At 43.6% G+C, this 26,368-nt stretch overlaps 1 protein-coding gene across 2 annotated transcripts in view; it reads left to right on the top strand.

The window, feature by feature from the left end:
* Positions 1–25,374, top strand: part of LOC6525684 (rho guanine nucleotide exchange factor 10) — a 105,325-nt gene extending 79,951 nt beyond the window's left edge. For both annotated transcript variants that reach the window (XM_002101470.4, XM_039370148.2), the window contains 5 exons: positions 16,941–18,013; positions 18,079–18,306; positions 19,502–20,363; positions 20,428–21,122; positions 21,185–25,374. In XM_002101470.4, the coding sequence (XP_002101506.2) occupies positions 16,941–18,013; positions 18,079–18,306; positions 19,502–20,363; positions 20,428–21,122; positions 21,185–23,416 (5,090 nt within the window). In that variant the 3' untranslated portion in view covers positions 23,417–25,374. The remainder of the gene's footprint in view (positions 1–16,940; positions 18,014–18,078; positions 18,307–19,501; positions 20,364–20,427; positions 21,123–21,184) is intronic.
* The last annotated feature ends 994 nt before the right edge of the window (positions 25,375–26,368 follow it).

The raw sequence follows: 26,368 nt of genomic DNA, 5'->3' as shown, positions 1-26,368 counted from the left end.
TAATGAGAACTCCCAGAGAAGTGATATATCTGAGCTTGTCTGCAAACGCTCTTGGAAATACACCCAATTATTAACTTAAATAAAACTACATTTTATTAAAACTTTTACACTGTTACTTGTCAATTTAAAAATACAAGTTTAATAGCTGTTTTTTTCTGTCTTATAAAGATCTAGAAACTCTGTTAGACTGCAACTTTTATTTATTATTTTTTTATCAATTATTTACTTCACCGTTTGTCTTAGGGAGCGTAGTCTGTACATGTGGTTATCACTGCGACCGCATTACGCACCTGCTTACATTCTTCTTCCCCGTTATTCAACCCAATATCCGTAACTCCCCTGCATTTTCGACGCAACGCATTGGCCACGTTTCGTTGTCGTTTGGCACGTCTAAATGTTTGCGCATTTGAAAACTGATATTTCCCCCGAACTCGCCTTGTAAGCCCCCCTTGTAACCGCCGCCTCTGCGACACACATTTAAGAGACCTTCTTCGTGGGGCTGAACCCCCCTTGATACGCATTTGCATGGACTTGGATGAGTTTTAGTTAACTACCCAAAGTCATGTGTGCTGGCTTTCGAGCCAGGGGACATGGATTTCGCTTTGGGTTTGGGTTCGGTTTTATAGAATAGAACACACCCAAAAAAAAAAAAAAACATACGCGGGTTTTTTTCACGTTTTTCCTTTACAACATTGAGACAACATTGTCATGGTCTATTTGGCTTTTGGGTTTTGTTTTTCTATTTTGGTTCGTACAACCTGGTATTGCACACACTGAAAATAAAATAAACTCGTACTATTCAGGAAATCTAATCTAAGACAGTGCATAAAAAAGGAAAATACATGCACTTAAATGTGGCAAAATATATAAAGAGTTTAAAAAGCAGTTAGCCTACATGTTGGAGAAGATTCCTTCAGTTTTGCACACACATATTTTGAAATGAATTCCAGTCACGTGCGTAAAACAATCGCATTCTACATGAGGCTTTCATAATTTTCTCTCAGTACTTAATTGAGCTCGTGACCCAAGCTTCAGTTTGCTATGGAATCTGCTCACCTTCTACCCAAAACAAAAAAAAAAAGAATAAACTTTGAATATTCCTCCAACTCCGTTGCCCATTTAAAACATTGTTCCATGTGTGCCATTCTCATTAATTTCAGATGTTTCACTACCCCAACGTTTGTCATTTCAGTTCGTTGAAGTTCCAAGAACATTCCTTCAGCGTTTTTTGTACATTTTTCTACATTTCTACATTTCTTTTTTTATTTTGTTATTTTCGTTTTGTGGGTGCGTTAGGCGCAATGTTTTAATTGTTTGTCGCGAGCCGGGAAACGCACTCGGGAAAAATCCACGGGGGAAACGAAACCGAAACCGAAACTGGAGGCAAATTCAATTACGAGCCACGCCTGAAAAGCGGGAAAAGCGGGAAAAGGCGACCCAACTAAGCCGGGTCTTACGGGTTCCCTGAAAAATACAAAAAAACAAAAAAAAACAAAACCGAAAAAAAAATATCAGAGAGTCTCGGCTCGACTTTCCTTGGCTAATTTGCAGAACTGAACACAGTAATTTCGCTGGCTAAATTTACCTTTTTCGCCAACCCTACGCGAAAAGCTTAAAGGATTTTTCTTTACTTTTTCGCCCCGTTTGTAATAATTTTGTGCTATTTAATGGCGGGTTAGGGAGCAGCAGCGATGCTGTAACCATTTTCTAAAATTACAAATTACAAGCCCAGTTCTCCGCAGAGCACACAATTCTATATTAGGCATAATTTGAAATTATTTTACATTTTACAGCCAAGATACAGCCAAGAGCCCACCAGCCGCAGGGAAACGCAGTCAGTCAGTCAGTCAGCCAGTTGGTCGGTCTACCACCTTTTACTACCCAATATTTTTGGCTGCTTGTTTGTATTTTGCTGCGGAGGCCTTGTAAGTCAGCCAAGCAATCCAGTGGAAATTAGTTTGAGTTAAATCGCTGAGAAATTGACTTATAATGAGACTAATTAGCCCGAAGGGTTCTCCACTCCAAATCGCTGACGATGGCTGATTGAGGTGGTTTCACATGGAGATAATGTCTGCAGGTCATAAATATTAGTAGGGAATGTGCTCTTTGGAACCGCAATTTATTGAAAGTTGTCTGCGTAAGTGAAAAAAGGGTCATGAAAAGAATCTCGGAATTTCCAGCATATTTGAAGAAGTTTTTTTTAGTGGAAAGAGAACTACTAGTACTAGTTCTGAAATGGATAATCTATAATGTTCATAATTTAATAGTTTTTTAAGCTCTTTAAAGTCTCGTGATTTTTTCTAACACTAAATCTAAGACTGGCTTGACCCGTTGCCATTCCTCACACTGATTGACTCCATTGTACTTTCAACCCACGCCCGTGACCTTGGCCCATCTGGCCGTCGGTTCTCTCGTCCAGTTTTTCGGGTCCTGATCCCAAACTCAAATATTTATCCCATTTACATGCCTAAGCAGTTGGGCCAGAACATCTCGAACCTCAAACCTCAAACCTCCGCCTCCGACTGACACTGACAGACATGGACTACATCATCCACATTCTCATCCTTATGCTCATCCGCATCCTGGCCAGAAAAGCAGAAAACCCCTAACCAAAGTGCTGAGGCGGCTCAATCTAATTAGTTGTTTCTCTGTTGCTATTTTTGGACCACACAAATTAAGTTTGCTTTGTCTTAAAGCAGTTGCTAGTTCACCAAATGAATCGAGGGGATTTAAAGCTTCATTTTGCTTCATATTTAATATGAGGATTTAAAAGTTGAACACTAAAAGTACGTAACTTATGTTCAGCGCCTGTGATTCATTAGTATTTCAAATTTGTGGAATTTATTCAAACATTTTCAATTGACCTATTTCCCATGAAGCCATTAATAAATGTTTACTGGCTACTAGAAATCTGTTATTCTGTTTATTGTATCCAGTTACCAGCGCTACAGTTACACTAACTGCCCTTGTTAATGGAAATGAGTTCACCTTTTTTCCCCGTGTAAATATTATGGTAATTTGCATATTATTATTTTTGTCTACACCACCTGGAGTGATATAGTTTTTGTGAACCTGGAAATTGACATGATTTCTTCGCTCGCACACCTATTTTTCTGAGCCTACGCGTTGCTCATTAATTGTGAATTATGTCATGATCTTGCCGACTTTTTGGGCTTTATGTAAGTGTGAGCAAGTCTTGGTGGGGATCATCTGATGTGGAAAATGTCGCATTTGCATATTTCATGGAGACGGCTAATGAAGCCGTTTCCCGGCCATTACCAATGACCTGGCTTAAAGTCCAGGCCAAAAGCCAAGTTAAAACAGTTTGTCTGCTCATTTAGCGCATCGATTTAACATGTTCGGCTGCAAGAAGTTGGAAAATTATGCTAATTATCTGCGGTCTGTGTTAAGCCCGCTGGAGTTTTGAACTCTTTGGCAAAGCGTTTACCAATTCAATTAGGCCCACTGATTGTGGAGAATGTGGCTTACACTGGACCAAGAAAGTGTGTGTTACGATAGAAAATATAAAAATATATATAATTTACAATAATGCACTTTAAATACTTTTCAGCATTTACTACACATGTTTAAAAACATATAAATTAACGTATTATTATTATCAGGAACTGGCTGATTTATCTGCCTTATCTAACTACTTAAAGCGTTATATATATCTCAGTGCTTTTCACACCCCCACTATTTTGTACAAAGTCGTGCAGTTGGATTTACTATTGCTATTTATTTGCTATTCCCCAATTTTGTTGATTGATGTTGAATGGCGGCGACTCGTTCAATCGAACTGCGATCAATGCCAATTGCATTTTTATTGTTCAAGCTGCTCACGCACCTGCAGCATCGATGATTGTTAATCGATAAGCGATTTGTTGCATTGTTGACTCGACATGTTTGGTGAAATGGCCAGGTAAAAAACCAGGTAGTCAGCAGCCCCACCCCACCCCTCCCCTTAACCCCAGGAAAGCGTCTCCCAAGTGGCGGCAACTTTCAAAGTCAACAACCAGATTGAAATGAGAAAAGTAAACGGTTGCTGCAACGTGTTGTCAAGTCGACGCGACTCAACGCGACTCGACTGACGAATGTTAAGTAATTGCATTGAATTGTTGAATTTCTGAATGCTTGTTTGCTCAGCCAGCGCCGGATAATCGGTCCGACTTGAGTCAGAAAAAACATCTGCTCCGATCGGCGATATATGCGATATATATATATATATATAGATGACTGGCAACTGCAGATAAGATTGAAAAAAAGCAAGGAAATGCAGTGATTTCTGCACCAAGAACAACTCTCAAATAAGTACTTATCCCAAAAGCACTAATAATTATGTTAATTAAAGTGTTTAATTAACTAAAGCAGTAACAAAAGTAAGCCCATCTAAAAGCGATACAGATTATATCAACAAATCGCATCGGACTATTGTATTTCATTTGCTGCGCAGTGCGCACCTTGTCTAATTTATGCCTCGAAAAGCACACTGTATCTCATAGATACTTAGATAGTGACATTTTGAATTATCACTCCCATTGTTGGGCTCCTTTTACGCTTCGTTGTATTTTTGTTTATTAGTGGCGCCACTCGGCTATTTGTTTATGTTTTTATCGCCAAACGAAATTCTTTTTACAAAATCAGCCACCACCCACTGTTACATTTGCCTCGATTTATTTATTTCTTTTTGTTGAGGATTGCACAACTTAGTATCTTTTTTTTTTCGTTCAAGGTTGTGTGTTACACTTTTCATTCGTTTACAGAGCTTCTGGGCCCTAACTTGTACAATGTACATACATATATATTTCTTTTATTGCATTTGACCACATGCTGGCAAGCTAAACCGTCTGAATTTCGCCCTTAAAATCTCTCAAGAGACTTTGACGTTGACAGCAGTTGCAAACGGAGGTGGTTCAGATCGTTCAGATGGCTTGGATGGTTTTAAGGTGGTTTTCAGGTGGCTTTCAAGTGGACTTTAGGTGGTTCAGGTGGCACACAGGTGTCTTCTGCACGAGCCATAAAGGTTAAGTGGCCAACTAATGTGGCAATTTCTTCTTTTTTTTCTTCTTTTTTTTCTTCTCTCTTTTTTTTTTTTGACAGCCCCCACACGCAGTGTTATTATTACTTTTTTTTAGTGTTTACCGAGTCGATAGGCAAGCGATAGGCAGCGAATTAAGGTCAAGTTTGTCGCCTGTGCGTGCCATCCTCATAATCATCTTCATCAACACCTTCATCATCATCTTCATCATAACGATTATCATCATCATCATCGGCGGTGCGTGTTGCAATCTTTTGATTGCCACCGCCACATGTCGCCAGACAGTGCGAAAGAGAGGCTCCCATAGGCGGCGAAAGAGACCGAGAATCAATCATAAAATTTCTGGTTTATTGTTGTTGCCATTCTTACCGCCAGCAGCTTCCACGCAAAGTCATCAAACTGTAAGATAGGATTAGCAGGGGAAAAGTATTTAGAAATAGTCTGTGAAATACCCTAATATTTAGATCACTAACGAAATAAATAATAAACAAAACACGAAGGTATTTCCTAGAGGCTTTAAAACTATTCTAATACAAGATATGGTATAAATTTTTGGGACTAGCAATTGAGATTTATTGAGTTACAAAGAGCCCAGCATACCCGGCTTGTGCTAATGTTCCATCACAGGGTATCAGCTGTGCACATTAACGACAGAAGTTCGGCAAATGTGTCGCAGTCGCTCAAAAGCCATTAATGAATATTAGCAATACATTGTATTCGTTTACTTTTTTTTGCCTCCCCTTCAATTTTTGTTGGTCTTACTCGGCATCTTTTAATAGATCTCGAAACGAGTTTGCTTCATTCGCCGTCGCCGTCGCTCGCTTAACCTGTTGCCAAAATGGATAAATAAATAATAAACAAAAAATTTGTTAATATTTATGGCCTTAGTTCTTGGCCGGCATTTTGGTCCCCTTTTAAACGCTTAATGCGATTTCAGATTGCTCAGATTGGGATGTGTCATTCGTATACCCCCTCGTTTCCGTTTGCCCGCATTGTTGCGGAAATGTGAGAACAATTTTGCTAATTAAGAGAAACGAGGTAGCCCCGAGCCAAAATATAATATATAGCTGCTGATCACATCGATCGATCGGGCGGTGATCGAAGTGAAATTAAAGGAAGTGGCCAGACAGAATTATGAGTTAGATGTGTTTGCATTACAGAAAACTGTAACTATAACAACATCAAGGTTTTTTGCAGCATTTATCGAAACAAATAATCTCTATAAAATTAAAACAACTTGAAACTACAATCTTGCAAATAATCTAATCCCCTGATATATGTATGTTTTACACCAACATTAATCAACAACTAATTGGAAGCGACTCAAGTACTTCAATCAAGGAAATTGAAATCACAATCAAAAGGCGAAATAGATATGGTAATAAACTTAAACTTGGAGCTGCAAACATGAAACTTAATACGATCTTGAGTTTTCTTGTGTTTTCATGTTGTAGTGGGTGCCACTTTCCATCGCGGGAATTATGCACAAGCCGTGATGTTGAGGAAACCAGCGACTAAAGTAAGCAAATCAAGCAGGGTAAAGAAAGGGCAGTCCAAGCTAAAAAAAAAAAAAGAAGGAAAATATACAACAAAATATATATATATGTATATGGCTTTGAAGACGACAGCAGACTGCGTGTCTCGGATCGGATTGAATCGGTTGAGATTGGTTCGGAACCACCCAAGTAACCGCATCGGAAAAGCGAGAAAAAGCGAAGAAAAGCGGGGAAAATGCTGGGAATGGAAATGCATTTCGATGATGCCTTTTACGATCCGTTTGTTGTCTGCGCCTCTGCCCTCTGTGATTGTTATATAATAACAGGGAAGTCACCGCCGCCCTCACGCACTGCAAAAATACAGAAATGAATATACATATATCTGTACAGATAAACACGGGGAAATGGAAAACCAAACCAAATCAGATCAAAGACCCAACTTCCGATGGGTTTCGACTTACACACATGGAAGTTGATGTTGTTCATAAAGCATATGGCAAATTGTGCTTGAAGTTGTAAACAAATATTTGTGGGAAAGAAAACTTAAAAAAATGTGTAATATTGAAGACAGCAATCATAAATTACATTACATACATTATTATAGCTTCAATATAATCATACATATCAAATAAATCCTTTAAAAACAAACATTATTGATTACGTTTTAACAAAGTGTTTGGTTAATTAAGAAAAATGTATTTCTATGCGATAAACCAAGTCGAACCGTTAGCCCAGCTTCTTTTGGTAATAGAAAACGTGTCTAACTTGTTTAATGTTTACTGTAAAGGGAAATAAGCTTTTACCTGTTATGAACGATTTTTCCAAAGATTTTTCAAAGAATTTACTGTTCTGCATTTGGCTTATCCATCTCGGTTCATGTCATTTTTCTCTTTTGGCTGCCGTGAAAGTGTGCCTTAGAAATGAGGCAAGAGATTTGGCTGCATTTTGGCCGCCCTTTTTTGTTTGGCCTTTAACAGGTAAAGAGGTGTGGACGGAGGGGCGGGGTGAGAGGGAGGGGGGGGGGGGCAGACACCTGTGAGATACGACGACTTTCACTTTGAACTGCGGCGCATTCTTGGCCACTGGCCATCCGCAAATTGACAACAACCACGGCCAATAAAGCACTCGACTTTCAGCTGCCACCTGATGCACTGGAAGAAAATCTAGGCCCTTGCCACATACGATCGATCGAAGCACTTACTCTGCTTGTAGGATTAAATGTGTGTGCAAACTCTATATTATTTTCGTGAAGTGTACCGCATTCCGCGCAACGTTTATGATCACTTATTACTCTGTGTCTTATTATTTTATTAAAGCCATATTGGCTTTTGTAGTTTTTCTCCTTCGCTCATCATCGTCGCTCAGCTGCCACATAAATTATGTTGTTGTCCATAATTATAGCGCAACAAAAAAAAAATCAGTTATTTTTCGGACTTTTTCTTGGCGGCACTTTTTTTTAGTTTTTAATAAAAATGTCCACAAATTGCAGTGACGACAGCTGACAACGAATGAACAATTTATGCAAATTGCAATTGGCAATTGGGAACGACACCAAAAGCTTGAAAACTCATCTGCCACTGCATTTACGCCACTTTGTCGGTAAAATATAAATACATAATATTAAAATGAACAAAAAAAAAACACAAAAAAATGAAAAACAAAAGAGCGCCGCCAACAACAAAAATCAGAAAGGAAAACTCGTTCAGCTGATAAGAGAGGCAATGAAAGTGAAACCATGTCACAGATTGAACAGTTGTTGTGGCGTTGCTGTTTGCTGTGTGTAAATATCATAAATAAATAAACTAAAAAAAAAACACACACACACAGAGGAAAAAAGCAAAAAAAAAAAAAAAAAAGAGCGAGAAAACCCACAAAGAGACCAAATGCAGCTCCAGCTCTGATAAAACGAGAAGAAACCAACAGAAATAACAGCCATAAAAGCCATAAAAACAACACCCAGTGGAATGGAAATGGGAATTGAAATCGAAACGCCAGTTGTGAGGCGTTGAAAACCGATGAAAACTATGAAAACTATGAAAACCGAGGAAAAGCAAGGAAAACTCGCATTTCGCAATTGTTGCACTTCCTCCACCCGCAAATTAAACAAAACGATTGTTGCTCTTTATCAACTACGTACTATGTACTATACTTCCACTTCGTTTCGAATGCAAACAGTTTACAAAACGTTTTGGCGATAAGACATCTATGATATCTTTGTCAACCGCTGCGGGGTGTTGACGGAAATATCATCGCGATAAGGCGGTTATTAAAACTGCAGCGACGAGTTGGTCATAATTTATGGCTCTTGGAACTCCGCTCGCCTCTAATGGGCGTTTTTAAAGACTTTTAATTAGGCGGGAAAATGATATGGATTTTCAGAAGTAGGGCAACCTATTAAAGGCTTCTTCTTCCGATTCTTCAAACTTAATTGTATTAAAATGATACATTTTTCAAGGCAGGTTACCAGCCTTTTTTGTCGACTGTTAAAGCGGAAAATCTGCATGGCTGTCAGGGGAATTAATGGCGGGGCAACATGTCAGGAGTGCCAAATCAATGAAAAGTGTCAACAACTATTGTTAAATTAATTATTCAATGCTGCGAGCTCGCCGGCAGAGGGCGCCTTTGTGCTCGCGAGGTCACCTCTTTTGACAGCCATTGTCGAATTGAATAACTAAGCGTGGCAATCTATATTAATGTCAAAAAACAAGCACTTTGCAGTTGAAACTGTAATTTGGCAAGTCAATTTTTTCATGTTGGCATTTCAACGCATATGCGGTGCATCTTTATCCCATTTGTGTTATCCGTTTCAGTTTTATCCCTGGTTTTTTGCTTGTTTTTTTCTTGTTTTTTTTTTGGGCTGCATGCACTCAGCTGTTAATTCAATGGAACAGCCATCAAGCTCGGGAAATTTAATTTCCGAGTGGAAAAGCCTTTCAGTTAGCTCCCTGCAAATCCAAAGTTGTATCCCCCATTTCAGTTACCCCCACTGACATTGGCCAATGTAATTAAGTCGGAAATCTGAGGGCAATCGCTTGTGCCGATGTGCCGATGCTCCTGCTCCACTAGCTCCTGGTTCTCCCTCCTTTACTCTTTTTATTTTTTGTTTTTTATATTCAGTCTCTTCTTTGTTTTTTTTTGTTTTTTTTGTTTTTGGTTGTGGTTTGGGTTTTATGCATGTCTGGGGTGTGGGCCACTTGAAGTCGCCAGCATTGTTTTCAGCTCAGCGCCCGCTAAAAATAGTCAAAGGCATGTGCCCTCCATCTGCATCTGCATTTGCGGCTGCATCGAAAAAAGACCAGCAGCTTTGCCTGTGGCAAAGGCATCTCCAGTGAGGGTATACAATAAAACAAAAAAGAAGAATAACCACACACTCTGGAAAAGTTGTCAACCGGAGGGAAACACACATTGAGGCATCCAGCAGTCCAGAAAGATGGCCTACAGAATTGGGAAAAATCTAGGAAAGCAATCTATATTAATCATTTGCAAACCCATTGAGCTCCTCTCTAGTCTTATTTTTTTCAAATACGACCTATTTTATTAAGTTACATAAGTAAAGGCATTGAAATTTCAAATCAGCACGGAGTTAATTAAATATTTCAAAAGGTAACAAATGTATTAATATGTATTAAATTTGCCTTAATACCGCCTGCCTAATGGACCCAAAAAAAAATGTTAAACCAACCTAATGGGTATGCCAGAAAATAAAAAGACATCGCACAATGACGCGACGAGTTTCCTTTTTCAAAGCGGCCTGCAAGGAAATGCCTTAAAATAGGCAACAAAAGGTGGAGCGACAGGGACGGGAGAGGGGGGCAATCGGGAGTGGGAGCGGGAGAGGGAGCGGGAGCGGCAACCAGAGTTTTCTTCTGGCTTTTCCGCACTGAATGCCCCCCACCGCCCGCTTCCCTCCTTGGACATTGGTAGGCATCCCAGGGCGTCATCGTCAAGTGCACGGCCCTGCGTCAAGTTGCCAAAGCAATTGAGTTGAGTTGACTCGAGTTGACTTCGCCCATGGGGAGGCGGAAAAGTGCCAGAGGAGGGGGCATGGCCCACTTGAATGGACTCAGGGCCCTTATCCGCATTTTACATACCCTCACCAAACTTGGATGTAAAATTGTAAAAAAAAAAAAGGGAACAGGAATAACACGTTTAATATTAATGGTTTTCTTCAATTATATAAATGAATAATAAATGAAGTATATATGTTTAGATTTGTTGTCTAAGAGTTTGCCCTCTTTTTTTAAAGTTCCAATGTATTAGCTGCATTTTTTGAAAGCCCATAGTCGCAGCTTTCGGTAGCGAAGAGGCCACGGAATGGCAAGAAAATTACATGCCACGCGTTGTGTTTAATTTGGATGTGGCGTCTTTCGCAGGGCCACAGGTATAATGTATACCAAACTATATATCCTATATATGTGCGAGTACATCCAATCAGAGCAGCAACTAAATAATTCATGTGGGACAATGAATATCTGTACCGCCGCCTTACTTACTTACCAACTGACCGACTGACTGACTAACTGACTAACTGACTGACTAACTGACTAACTGACTAACTGACTAACTGACTAACTGACTGACTGACTGAGTGACTGACTGCCATTTCCACCTGTCTAACGAGCAACTTGCAACGTCTAACGGTGCAAATACTCGAATGTGGAAAACTGGGAAACTAGTTCGCAGTTCACAACTACTACGCGGTGGCATGGCCCATTGTATTAATCACAGGGCACCACTGGGAGCAAGATGTCGGGGAATCGGAAAAGTATGTGAAATGGGAAACGGGAAATGGGAAATGGGAAAAATGGAAAATCGGAAAACATTTGACTGACATTAGCAAGGTCATCAGAGGAGGCCAATTTGCAATTGAGTTTCTATATCCAGACTGTGGTTAATATTAATGTCGAAGTGGCCCAAGTCGTAAACGTTTGGTTCCGGTCAAAAGTTGAGGCCCAAATGTCATGGCATTCGGTCTTGATTTTTTAAGCGGTGCGGAAATGCAGAAACGAACAGGTGCGCTTTTAAATTTCCTTTTTTTTTCCACTATTTTTTTTGCTTCATCAAAAGTGCTTGGCCACTTGCTTTCTTGAATAAAAAGCGCTGGTAAATGTGTTTATTAAAGTGAATTAAAGTGAATTTCGCCATGCATGTAAAAACCAGAGAGCATAGATTTATTTCGGTGAAAAATAAGGTGTTGCTTTAAATTTCTTTTAGGTAAGAGCTCTGTGAAAGATTTTTCACGGGCATCCCACTCGCAAGAAGGGCTTTCCTCGCAGGAAGTGAGAAATAATTCCAAACTTTTCCGAACCTGAGAGTTTTTTTTTCCTTTGCCTGACTTCGATTTTTTGCAGCTTTTCATCAGCTTTTCCCCAAAACTCTTGCCGAACATCTCACCCACCCTGAACAGTTTCCCCCACTTTGGTCCATTTTCTTTCTTAATTTTTCCACCGCAACTTCGCACATTAACACCTTTCGGAAAATCTCTGGCAAGTTTTCAGCTTTGTTTCGCATTTTCATTTGTGAGAACCGAAAAAAACACTAAACTGGAAATTCAGTTTTCACACCGTATTACCGAAAAGAATACAAATTCGATTGGCTGCGATGTGAGTTGTATTTTCTTGAGTGAGTGCAAATCATTGGCCAACAGACAACAGACAACAGACAGGCAGCAATTTTCCAACGCCGCTCACCGGCGATTGAGTCAACAACATTTGGCCAAAATTGCCCCGACCACTTGGCATTTTAACCCAATTTTCTGGCAATTTTAATTGCCAACGTACAGACAGTCAGCCCAGTTAACAGTTTTCAATTTTATTAATGAAGTCGTAAAGTTGCCAAAGTTTATCACTCGGCTGCGATTTTGTGCAGCTGTGCGCTGCGTTCGCCCGATAAAGCCAAATACCAAATTCCCCACCCCCCCCCCCAATAATTCGCCCAGGTTTTTAGCAATCTTTTTCTGCCTCTCCTGTCTGCCTGCCTAATTTTGATGTCATTAATTTTGACCATCTCCATTTCCATTTCCATTCCGCGTTTGCAGTTTCTGTTGGCCCGGTTTCTGCAACACGCAATTCTCCAAAGAGCAGTGATAAAGGGGGAAAAGAAAGTGAGGGGGGACGATAGATCGATTGACTTGGTTTTCTCCTCATCAGTGTGGTTTTTGGCCAAGAATTGGGCGTGATTAAAAAAGGCAGAGATTTTTAATCCAACCCCAAAACTAACATTAAACTACATTGGGTGTAGTTGGGAATATTGAATTAGCATTTAAATGAAATACAACTCTAAGTGGAATTCATGACCGGCTGACCTACATTCGCATGTATTTTCGCACAGTGCATCTGAAGAATTTGCCAACTGACTACGGCACTTCCGCCTGCCCCGCCCCCTCATTACCACCTGCTTCCGCTCATGAATATGCAGGATTAGCTCATTATCATCCGTCCGGTGTTTGGATTGGAGGCTGGTTGCCGTTAGAAGTGGCTTCTGCGTGTGTGATTTACATTATAATAATTAGTTTATGACAAAGCCACGCGCTACTTTGACTTTTCCCTCCATTTTCCGCGCCTTCCTTTCCACTCAGCCAACTCGAAGTTCTCAGTTCTCAGCTCTCAGTGCTCAGTTCTCGTTTTCGTCTTGGTCCTGAGCATCAAAATTGCAAATAGAAAGCAATTTCCACTCTTATTATGGCCACGTGTGGCGGAGGGCGGGGGGGAAAAGCAAAGGGGTTTTGCCATATATCCATGTGCAGGATTTCCTCGCCTTGTGTCCTACAATTTTGTGTTTTTCCCTTTTGGCGGTGCGCGTAATGAGCTTCCGCAAGCTTTCATTTTTGCTGGTACACGGGGAAAAGCCAATGAAATGAGTTGCCCTTGCATAAAACAGATTAATTGAAATATTAATTTGACGGGTTACTTAGAAAACTAATTTATTTGCCTCTTATGATTAGCTGGGCACACCACTTGCGCAGTGTGACCTTGCATTCTGCATAATGTGGGCTTTAGGCATTGTGAACTCATTTCTTTGTGTGTAACCCCTCTGTATCCTCGTCGTTCTCTAAACTCCTTTGGCTACCAGCTTTTTGCCTACAGCTGGCCTAGGAAACTTGCTAACTTCGCTGAATTTCTGCCTCTAAGGCAAGAGTCTGTTGCCTGAAGTGAAACGCTGGAAAACGGGGAGGAAATTGAAGGGGGGACATGGTGAGAAAGGGGAGGCATTGGCTGCCCGCTGCTCAATTTCAGACACACACGAAATTACTTTGCAACTCGTGGCAGAGTGGCAGAGAGTCGCACGAAGCCTTGTGGCCTCATTAGAAGCCCTCTGGAGAAATGGAGAAGTGGAGAATCGGGGGGCAGGGGCGAGAGGAAAGGGGGCGGGGGAGAAAGGGCGTAACAGCAGGTGACTAGTTTCCAGCTACTTAACCATTCTGGCCTGCATTCTGCGCTGGACTGAAATATTTATGAACCATCTGGGGGCAGAAGGGCACATCAAATGCAGCGCAAAGTGAGACCTCAGTTTTTACTACAGTTGCATCCGCAATACCCTTGACATCGGGCATGCCCACTTTGGTCTAAGGTTCTGCAGTGGCAATAAATTAACTAATATCATAGATATTTTTTCAGCAAGCTTAATACTTAACAGTTCAGTATGTTTAAGCGAAATAAATAGGAACATGTGTTGTTTTTTATACCCTAGACATTATGATCAATTATTTGCAAATCAGATTTGATTTATGAGTTTCAAGTTAGCTTTGACGTGCTACAATATAAACCCAAAAACACATTAAAGTTAGGGTACTGGGAGACTTTGACCCACCAAAAGTAGCCACACAGTCTTTGTGGTTGTCATTTCAATTAGCAATGGACTCGGTTCCGTCCGACTTTGTTTCTATGACTGTTTGGGATCTGTTTCTGGTTGTGAGCCCAAACTGAACTGAACTGAACTAAACTGAGCTGAGCCCCTGTGGGCGTGAAATGAGTTGGCAAAACAATAAAGAACAAACAGATATGGCAACGTGTGGATGTGTGTAATTTGTATAATTTAAGTGAGCATTAGCATTTGCAGAGATTTCTTTGTTGCTAGCATTCTGCATTGGCATTAATGAGTGGCTCATTAATCACTCGCGGCAATTGGTACCGAATGGAATGAATAAGTGAGCGAATGCGAATGCGAATGTGAATGAATAACCCGGTGACTGACTGCCTAACTGACTGACAGACGGCTTGATGGACCAAAGCAGGCAATAGTTGTGCCAAAATAACGTAAATAAAACGAAACTCGAAAACCCGAAAATATTGCATGGGAGAATCTCAGTTTTTACGAGAGACTGCAAACTGCGAATTGCGAACTGCGACTCCCCCGCGGGCTCACATGGCGTATGATTAATTTTTCACAATCATTTTCCATTATGCAAAAAGTCGCGGAGGTGGATTAGATGCATCCAAAGGGGTCTCTTTTTTTTCCTTTTTTCCTTTTTTGAGTTTTTTTTTTTTTGGTTTCATTATTTGCGTGCCGTGGCAGGAGTTTGTTTTCGGTTTCCATTAACTGTTGCACATTGCCGTGATGATAATTAATGAGCCAGCGGTGCGTATACGTGATGTCGTAACAGGCCAAACCAAATCGAATTCGGAAAAGCAAGTAAATAAATTACATAAACCCCTAAACTATGAAGATTTGCGTGGGGTAGGCAAAAAAACAAAATAAGGATGGCAAAACTGTGTCAGTGTGCCATATAATTTTCTTTGACCGGCATATAATTAAATTGTCTCATTTACATTGAAGCACACGCAAAAACTGCCAGAAAATCAACATATTGTTTCAATAATTTGCTATCTATTAAATTTACATATTTCTCCCTGTGCATTTCCATATCCATACTCCCCATTTCTGTGCCATCATCCCCGTTTTCAAAGTTATTTAAGATTAATTAATAAACTCCACGCCAGCCGCATTTGCGTGCTTATGGATTATGTTAAACCAAGTGTACGACAAAATACCAAAAGAAAAAAATTCAAAAAAAAAAAAAAACGAAAATATGTTTGCCAACAATCAAGTTAAACGCTGACATGCCACGCCCCCCGTTCCCGTTCCCGTTCCCGCCCCCGCCCACCGTATTCGACTGCTCTTTTCAATATGTGAAAAGCGTGTTTTTTGCGCCCTGCCTCCTCGAAAGTTACACAAACTCAATTTTGTAAAAGCGAAATTTGTCTCCCTTTTTGGGCCGTATATATAATGTAATTTTGAAGATGTTTTCACATTTTGCGCAAAATATTTACACAATTTCCTCTGCCCTTTTTTTTGTTATATACATACATATATTTCGTTCGGTTTCCCCGTTTTCCACACATTGGAAAATGGGTATTAAAAGGGGCGTAATGGGCAGGGCAGTTGGGATGTTGGGATATTGGAGCAAACGCGCTGGACTGAGCTGAATTTGCAATTATCACAGCTAACTGAACCCGACTTGTCACCACATCCCCATTCCTACGCCAGTCGTCCACTGGATGATTAATGGTCGTGAACATGACATCGAGTTTGTCTCGAATCTGTTTTGTTTCTGCGGCCATGGTTGTGCGTTCGTTCTCCATCTGAATCTCAATCGGAATCGGAATCGGAATCGGCATCGTAGGATGGATGTTTAGAGCTTGGCTTCTAGGCGCACTGCGAGAAAATGTGGTGCACCATACACTCTGCATACGATGAATGTGCGAGATTCAAAGCTTCTTATGAAGAATATAAACAGCTTTGGCTTAGTTTCTCTCAGTGCATTCCTTGGGCCTGACAGTTGTCTCTCTAATGCCGTTCTGGTGGCTCTGGTGGTTCCGATGGCTCTGGCGGAGTGGCTGGTGTGGGTCTGTGCCGAGTCTGAGTGGGGCTGAATGGCTGAGTGCCCGGAGTACGTGGCCCAGTGTGGGAGTTGCTGCTGGCTTTCTGCCTTTCTGGCCATGGCCACTTGGCGAGTAACCCACACTCTGCCAGAATGAGTCTTGGCCACAGAATTGGCGGCTTTCTGGCTTTGATGCCAGATGCCCCCGCCACACTCTACCAGTCGCCCCAAAACTCAGTCACAATCCCAGTCCCACGCCACAGAAGTTGGCGGTAATCGCGAACGGAGACATGACGGCCATGGCCAAATCCTGTTTGCGCTGCTGTTTTAGCCGACTTCATCTGCATATGGCCCACAATTGCTGGCAATTAACTCACTCGGCCAACGCCACATAATTGCCAATGCTTGGCGGCTGTGGCACTGACGTCAGCCAGGGAATATTGAATGTCATCCATTTTTTGTGCTGTTCTTGGTAAACGAGTATGGAAGTTTGGGATTTAAAGCAAATATAATTGAATATTGCTAAATATTATTAGATTTTTGGAATTTTGCTAATTTTTCATTTTGTTTACTTACCCCTCTCCAGATGAACACAAATTGAACTCTGGCTCATGGGAGGACACCTTGGACGAGCCCCATCACCACCACGCGCACCACTCGCACCACCAGCACCATCTGCACCAGCACCATCCGCACCTCAGTCAGCGGCATCAGCAGCAGCTGCATCAAAACTCGTTCATTGGATCACCGGCGTCCAGTGCCAGCATCACCACCGCCCAGCTGCACAGCGCGTTTAGCCGGAGGATCGCCGAGCAGCGGGAGCGAGATCAGCGAGATCAGCGCGATCAGCGGGACGCAGCGGGCTGCACCGCAGCCACAATTGCCGGCGGAAGCTTCAGCGCCAACGGTGGCCAGGCTGCCGTTGGTGTCGGCGTTGGTAGCAGCAGCAGCGAACGGGACACCAAATCGCCGTGCCGCGAACGGGATAGGAATCTCGAGCGTGACAGGGATCGCGAGCGGGAACGGGAACGGGAACGCGAGCACGAGGAACTGGGCGAGGAGGAGGAAGTTCTCACCGAGGAGGAGCAGACCAGCAGCAGCGTGAGTTCGCTAAGTGCCGGCAATCAACGCAATTCGCAATTGCGTTCCACCTTCAACAAGGCCAAGCAGCATTTGTCGTTTGACAAATGGCGCACGGCCGCCACCGGAAGCGCAACAGGTTCCGCCTCCGGTCCAGGATCATCAACCACTGAGAGCAACAACGCCGCCGCCAGCAACATGATTATGCGCCGTGCCAGTGCCTGCACAATGCCATCAACTGGCGGAGCAGGAGGAGGAGGAGGAGGATCTGGTGGTGGTTCGCAGAGAGAAGAAGCCACCACACCGGGTGAATCGCCCGGTGGACGTCTGTCCCGCTGGTTCTCCATCAGGCGCGGCTCATCGCATCAGTACGATGTGGGAGGACGCGATGGCCGCCACTCGACAGCCTCCAGTTTTGATACGCCCGATTCGGGTACGGGAAATTCCCCAAAGAACGGTTCCAATGCGGCAGCTGGAGCCGGGGGAGCAGGATCATCCCAGGGAGTAGCGCTGGACGCAGCTTCGCCACAGAAATTGGCCAATTTGGGAGCCAGCAAAATGATGCCCGGAGTGCCAGAGGTGAGTGCATTCATGCATGTCAAATGAGCAAACAAATTAACAACAACATAATTCTCTAACTGCAGTCGGAGGATGATGAGGCGACCGGCAATCGCTTCGATATGGACCTCATGATGACGCCGGGCAGTCGGGCCAATGGAACCGCTCGCACCGCCCACAACCGGCTGATTGTGCCCATGCTGCCCCCCGCCCCCGCCGGACTGTCCCAGCAGCAGCTGAAGCGGCGCCACATCGTGGCAGCCATCGTGCACAGTGAGAACTCGTATGTGGCCACCCTGCAGCGACTAGTCAATGTGAGTGGGAATGTCCCCAAAAGCGATCTTTCGATCGGGTAGGAAATGGGATTATATCGAGTAACTTCGCTATACCCAATTGTTATCTGCAGTAGTTTCTATTTCATCATCGAATTTTGGGAAAGTAATTAAAATATAGGCAACTCATTTCGAAAATGTATTCTAAGAATGTTAAAATAAGTAGCCTTGGTCACATTTTTGGGATCCGACTGGGTTTGGTTCTTCAGCTCCTCTGCCAGGATCTGTTGGAGCTTTCGTATCTGCTGCCTAGTTAGCTTTAGGTCCTTGAAGCTCATTGTGGTCGTGTATATGAGTATAGTTAGGTTTATTCCGAGTGTGTATATTTTATTCCGAGTGTTAATATTTTATTTCGAGTGTGTATATGGATGTGGATCAAATTCGATGTGTTAATAACTAGTTGACAAGTTGTAGGTTAGTTAGAAAATAAGGGCCACTAGATGAATGTGTTTTATTTACATGGAATAGTCACTTAATATACATGAAAGGATGCAGATGTCTTAAGAAAGCCCAGTCTTATTTTTATCGATAAGTAAATCTACTAACTAAGCTTTGGTTTACATAGAGTGCCGCATGTCTTTGTAGTTCGACAACCGTAGTACCCCAATTAACCACCGACTAATGTTAATCTCATGTCAAATCATTTGATCTCTTTACATGCCATCCTCTTCCCATATGCCATAACTGCCGATTTCACCGTCATAAAAACAACCAACCAACCAAATAACTAACCAACTAACTAACCAACTAACTAATCAACCAACTAACAAATCACACTCACCAACTCGCCCACTAACCAACCAATGTACACACCCAATTTGAACCCAAAATCACATTTCACCCACAAGTAGTTGCAAAATTAGAAAAAACCCCAAAAACAAGTAAATACTCGTATACAAAACCCAGACTAAAATCTAAGCTTAACTGTGAGAAACTGATAGAAAATACGGCGCAAAGAGCTTGGTAATCACTCCAATCCATGTATTCAGTGTTGCACCAGTCCTGAAAAAATACATTCACATTTAAACGCTACTAATAAGGTAATTTTAAACAAATAAAAATGTAGTTAAGATATATTAAATTGCATTTTGAGGAACCTACAGGCTGGTGTAACTCGATAAGTTAAGTGAAGTCGTGAAACTGAACTAATCACCTGTGTGCTGTTCTCGACCCGCAGGATTACAAGAAACCGCTGGAGGAGTGCAGTCCGCCGGTGCTGAATCCGGTGAAGATAGCCACGCTGTTCCATTGCCTGCCGGACATTCTGCACTCGCACAAGTTGTTCCGCATCTCGTTGGCGGAGTGCGTCCGGAATTGGGATCGCGATGAGAAGATCGGTGATTGCTTTGTGAGCGCATTTGGAAAGCCGCAGCTACTAGAGATCTACTCCGGTTTCATCAACAACTTCTCGGCGGCCATGGAGCTGGCCAAGATGGAGGAGAAGCGCAAGTCGGCGCTGGCCGATTTCTTCAAAGTCAAACAGATCAGTGCCCACGATCGGTTGTCGTTTTTCGGACTGATGGTGAAGCCGGTGCAGCGTTTCCCCCAGTTCATTCTCTTTCTGCAGGATTTGCTTAAGTATACGCCGCAGGGCCACCACGACAGGATGTCGCTGCAGTTGGCCCTGTCGCAGCTGGAACTCCTGGCGGAGCTGCTCAACGAGAGCAAACGGGAGGCGGAGCAGTACCAGGCCTTCAAGGAGATGCTTGGCCACATCTCGGGCACCTTCAATGCCCGCTCCTTGAGCTTGAGCAGCGTCAGTGTCAGTGACTCCGCCGGCGGCCATCGACCCAGGTACTTACTCCGCGAGGACAACGTCACCCACATGGAGTTCAACCAGGCCGGCTTCATTGTCAAGTGCAAGCAGCGTCGGCTGCTTCTGCTCAACGACAAGGTCATCTGCGTGTCGGTGGCGCCCAAGCAGTCGCACGATTTCGGGGCCACCGAGAAGCTCACCTTCAAGTGGATGTTCCCAGTCAACGATGTGGAGATTGTGGATAACAGCACGTCGGCCACGCTCTCCCGGATTCTCACGGCCGGTAAGGATTGTCATACAACAGACTTGTGAAGCTTAATGATAACCTTGTATATTTTCATTTCTAGGTCTCAACCGCGGCGGCAGCTTGAAGTCCAATGGCAGCAGTGGCGCCAATGGCAGTCCGTATGCGAATAGCACTCTTCCCGGACATGGAGGTGGCTCGTCTGGCTTCTCCGGTTTTGGAGATCCGCACAGCTCGCCGGCCGCCCAGCTGACCAACGGGGCGGACAATCTGTGCAGCGAGATGAGCACGCTGATGTACGACTACGAGGTGATCTCCCGCATTCAGGATCTGGTGTCCAGTTTGAAGGGCAGCTACAAGGAGCTGAACGCGAATACCACGCGCAACGTGCTCAACCTAATTCAAGGCTCCATCCAGCGCAAGGACGAGGAGATGGCCTGGGTGGACTCCTGCTGCCTGCAGCTCATCGGACGACACAAGTCCGGCAAGGAGGAAACCTTCACATTCCAGACGCAGACGCCTGCGGTGAAGAAGGAGTGGATCACAGAGTTGCGTCTGGCACAGCTGGCCCTTGATCCGAACAATTCGCCAGCCTGGGAACGTGGTGGCTCCCATCCCCAGCCCGCCCATCACCATCCACATCATCATCCGCTGCAGCATACGCACACGGGTGCGGGCGATCCCCGCCAGACGCAGGAGCAACTGCAGCTGCAGGAGGCCGTACAGCAGAAGCAGTCGCGCAAAATGCCGCTCTTTGTCAAGGCGATGCCTGTCTACAAATCACAGCATCAAACCGAGGTAAGTTTCCTGAACATAATCCTATCGTTCCTATCTGCAAATGACATCTGTTTGCCTTCCAGGTGCGCTGTGGATGTTACTACAGCATCGCCAATGACACCAAACAGAGCGGAAACGCGCGACGCAGGCACAAGCAGCTGAATTACCTGTGGATGTGCAGCAGCGATGGAACCTCCTCGCACATCACCGTTCTGGCCCAACATCCCCAGCAGGCGGGCAATCTTCGCGAGGCGGGCGCCTTTGACATTTTCGAGACACAGGTCTCTGCCATGGAGTTCGTCAAGGGACTGGATCAGCTGAGGTCGCGAGATGAGCCGGCCAGTCTGCTGGGCGATCTGGTTTGGCTGGGCACCGATAGCCGCAAGATTCTGGTCTATTCCGCAAGGAATCCCGAGCAGGAGGAGCAGCTGGGAAGCTATTCGGTGCCGGGCGCAGTTCAGCGAATCCTTTACCACTTCGATGCGGTCTATGTGGCTCTGTCGGGAGCCACGGTGCTGATCTTTCGCCGAGGAAACGATGGCGTCTGGCAGTTGCGCGACCCGCAGACTATACGTCTCGGTGATACCGATCTGGTTGTGCCCAGCCTATTGCCAATCAACATGTGCATCTACGCCTCGTGCGGCAACCGTGTGTATGTTATGAACGCCCTGAATGGCGAGATCCAGCGAAGCTTTGAGGTGCAGCACGGGGCCACTCAGCAGGTGAATCTAATGGCCCACTCCGGCATCGGACTGTGGATCTCGCTGAAGAACTCGACGATGTTGTGCCTGTACCACACGGAGACGTTTAAGCATCTGCAGGACATCAACATAGCCTCCAGTGTGCTGCGACACGATGGCAAAAAGGAGCAGCCGCTGAACAATAGCTCCGTGTATGTGACCGCCCTGATGGCCTGCAAGGGGTTACTGTGGGTAGGCACCAATGTGGGTATCGCGGTGACCATTCCGCTGCCCCGTCTGGAGGGTGTGCCCATCATCAGCGGCGGAATCAACATGTCCTGCCACGCACACTTTGGACCCATCACCTTCTTGTTGCCACTGATTCCAAAGGTCTATCCCGCCTACAAGCCACCGACCGTGGGTGCAGCTCCATTGGTGCCCAGCATGGGAGATGACCTCCAGCTGCCGGCCATTGATGCGGATCCAAAGATCCAGGAGCTGGACGACGGCGCTGTTGTGTTGCGTCGTGATCTGGCCAAGGAAGAGATGGTGGCCAGTAATCCCGGAGCGGATTCAACGGCCTCATCACCGCGCAGCTCCAAGCTGGACAAGCAAAATTCACTGGACCAGAGTTTCACTGCAAAAATACGCGCTTCACTGGCCAATTCGCCGGCTTTCCACCGCAAGCGTTTCCGCGATGATCCGAATAGGATGTCCAAAACTTTACCCCGTGGCCTGGGAGCTGCTGCAGCCGCCAGCGGAGCAGGAGGAGGCAGTGCAGCAGGATCCGGAACTGCCAGTGGAAACACATCGCAGCATGGCGAGCACGGTATTTGCGACGTTTACGGCCTGTATGGCAAGCTGATATTCGTGAAGGAGGACTATGATGCAGAGGAGGGCAATCAGGGCAACCTGATGGACATGATGTATGAGGGAATGAGACGCTCGGATCCAGAACTGGCAGCTATACCCGGCAAGGTGTGCACCCTGGACAGGCGTTTGCGCATGAAGGCATCGCGACCGAGATCGTTGGACCTGTCCAACTGGTCGGTGGACTCCAAGTCCTCCAGTCTGTACACGTCGTCGGGCAGCGAGGAGAGCATGGGCATCCGGCACTTTGGCGGACGTTCCGTGTCCCGCAACAGCAGCAGTGCCAGCCACAAGACCTCCGGCACAGGCAGTGATCTGGGCAACATATCAGAGAACGGCCTCATGACCACTGCCGACATCCATCACCATCAGCAGCAGCAGCAGCAACAGCAGCAGCTGAATAGCTCAGCCAAGCCGGAGGAGATGAGCAGACTGGGTGCCGGGAACTCGGGACTGGACAAGCCAGCCGCCGCGGTGGCCACCTTAAAGCGAAAACAGAAGCAGAACACCAAGCAGCAGCAGCAACAGAACGCCGACGGACCGAGGACAGTGATCACGCTGATGGGCGGACGCGGCTACTGGCGCCAGATGTGGTACAACGGGGCGGGTGGTTCGCCCAGCCATAAGAACAGCAGCTCTGGCGGCGGAGGAGGCAGTGGCTCCGGTTTCAGTGGCCAAACAATGCAGTCGGGCAATCCCAGCTGCTCACCGCTGACGGCCAACTCCAATGACGCCCACATTGTGGTCTGGGAAAAGAAGTTATAATCGCAGGAGCTGGTGTGCTGCTGCACCCTTCAGCAGCATCCCCACCAGCACCATCCACCGCTTACCGAGCTGTGGCGCCGTGTGGGCGAGCAGCATCAGCAGCACCACCAGTTGCAGCAGTTGCAGCAGGCGCAGCGTCGTGGACGTGGACGGGTCCGGTTCCGGGGATCCTTTATTCAGCGGGATCGCAGTGCCGGCAGCGATGGTGGCGCCGGTGCATTGCCAGGTGCAGGTGCAGGTGGTGGCGGATCGGGGGGCATGTTGGGTGCCAGTCTGAAGCGACTGACCAAACTGAAGCGCGGCGGCAGCCTCAAGGAGTTCTAGATTCGCGTGTACATTGTTTTTCGAAATTTAGTTTGTAGCACTTAGACTTACGTTTAGGCACAAAAAACCCGGCGGCCACCTAAATCACTTGATTTCTTTTGCGTTTGCTGTAAGCCGGAATATCGAATATATTTATTAGCGCCCTGTTTACGATTCCAATCCGAATCGGAGAACCACTTAGCCACAAAGCTTCAAATATTTTCATATGTAAAGATTTATGGATAAACTGTACTGATTTCGTTTTTCAAATTTCAAAACTAACTCTTTCTTTTTGAGTTTATAAAACGCTGTCATTTTGATCATTTCCTGCAATTTGGAAATCGAAGTTAAACATTGTTAATTTCTAAGTTAATCACATTTAACTGCACTTTTTCAAAATTAAAGCTAAGAATCTGCTAGCTTTCGGGAAAAGCTGAGTTTGAATAGGGTTTGGAACCTGTAGCGGGCACAGTGGTGTATATATAGCGAATGTTTCTGAAGAAACCTAGTGTTTAGTCTGTGTTTTCTCAAACTTGAGCAGCCAACTATCTCTATTCGTTCTCGATTCTTGCGTTAGAATGTGAAACTTAGCCATAGGGAAATGTTTTTTTTTTTTCGTATGTAGTTCATAACTGAATATCCAAATATACAAGTTTTTTTTTTCGGTAGTTCTGTAAGCACATTATGTTACATAGGCTATAGTTAGATGATAAGCGATGCAGCACACACACACAAGAGAGCGGCCAAGCCAACAAGCTAGGGGGAAATGATGTTGTCTGCAAAATAAGAGATAAGGCAAAACAATCAAACAACAATGCATTGTTTGAGTAACTGTCGGGAAAATGTCAAAAAAGAGCAGGACTTGTGGATGGAGTGCGACATGGTAATGCAGATGGTTGCTTGGCCCATTCTACGACCATGTGCAGCACTTCTTTTTTTTTGGGTTTTCTCAAGTTTTTCGAAGCGAAAACTCTGAGGCAGCTGGCAGCACTTTCCTTATGTATGTATTATAACGAAATTAATATTTAACGTACTTCCCCTTTATGGATAAACCCCATTTGTAGCACTCTAATGCCTGTATTTGTGAACATTTACAACAAGCAAACAAAAAATAAAAAAAAAACAAGTGTTTTTTTTTTGTCTGTCAAGTAAATCTAAATATACCAGAGTAATGAAGCGAACAAGGAATATCTTATATATATACACAAAAGCATACTTATATACGATTTACAATTATGAAATATACATGTGCGTGTGTGCAACATGAATATTTAGCTAAAAATAATAATAATAAAACAAAATAAACATAATGTTTTATCGAAGATATTTTTTGTGAACGATATCTTTTGGATACACATATAGAAGTCAGGCATAATGCAATTATGTAACTTTTTATATCATTGTGCATATTTACACACACACACCAACACACATACGCGTTAACGCACTCATCGACATATATGAAAATAATATATTTACCTATATATCACACATATTTACGGGTTCCCCGGGAAACCCACATGTACATGTACTTGGATGGCATATTATTCGGCTTCGATTGTGAATTATCTATCCACAGGGAAGCCAGTTGCTTTGTCGGTGTTATACAACAAAAACAAATTAAAACAAGAGCATTGTATGTATTCAAGAACAAAGAAAATGTATTAAAATATTAAAAAAAAATATATATGTATTGTGCGTTTTTATTTATCCTAACTTTGGAGTCGGTTACTTTACATGCAGTCCAATTGTTTCAAGCCTTCTTACAGGCCTGGCAGTAAGTAAGCGTCTTGTCAGCAGGCTGTGGTGTCTTTTAAGCCTATCACTATAAGAAGGAAGAAAAGTGAAATAAATATAATTATTTTTTAAAAACACAGTTCGATGGGAAATTTAATTACGATTTCAACGAGGTATGCCATTCCATATTCGGACCAATATTACGAATGTTCTGATCAAAAACTGATATTTATAGTCGCAAAATAACAGAAAAGCGGTTATTGGCAATAAATCATCATCAAAAATTGGAAGAAAAGTGAAAAAAATATTTCTTTTTTTTTGAAAACACAGTTCGATGGGAAATTTAATTACGATTTCAACGAGGTATACCAATCCATATTCGGACCAATATTTTAAAAGTTCTGATTAAAATACTGATATTTATAGTCGCAAAATAACAGAATAGCGGTTATTGGCAATAAATCATCATCAAAAATTGGAAGAAAAGTGAAAAAAATATTTCTTTTTTTTTGAAAACACAGTTCGATGGGAAATTTAATTACGATTTCAACGAGGTATGCCATTCCATATTCGGACCAATATTACGAATGTTCTGATCAAAAAACTGATATTTATAGTCGCAAAATAACAGAATAGCGGTTATTGGCAATAAATCATCATCAAAAATTGGAAGAAAAGTGAAAAAAATATTTCTTTTTTTTTGAAAACACAGTTCGATGGGAAATTTAATTACGATTTCAACGAGGTATGCCATTCCATATTCGGACCAATATTACGAATGTTCTGATCAAAAAACTGATATTTATAGTCGCAAAATAACAGAATAGCGGTTATTGGCAATAAATCATCATCAAAAATTGGAAGAAAAGTGAAAAAAATATTTCTTTTTTTTTGAAAACACAGTTCGATGGG

Source organism: Drosophila yakuba, chromosome X (assembly GCF_016746365.2).
Source record: "Drosophila yakuba strain Tai18E2 chromosome X, Prin_Dyak_Tai18E2_2.1, whole genome shotgun sequence".
NCBI lineage: Eukaryota > Metazoa > Arthropoda > Insecta > Diptera > Drosophilidae > Drosophila > Drosophila yakuba.
Note: the sequence above shows the minus strand (reverse complement) of the source record. Positions and strands in the feature narration are given on the sequence as shown.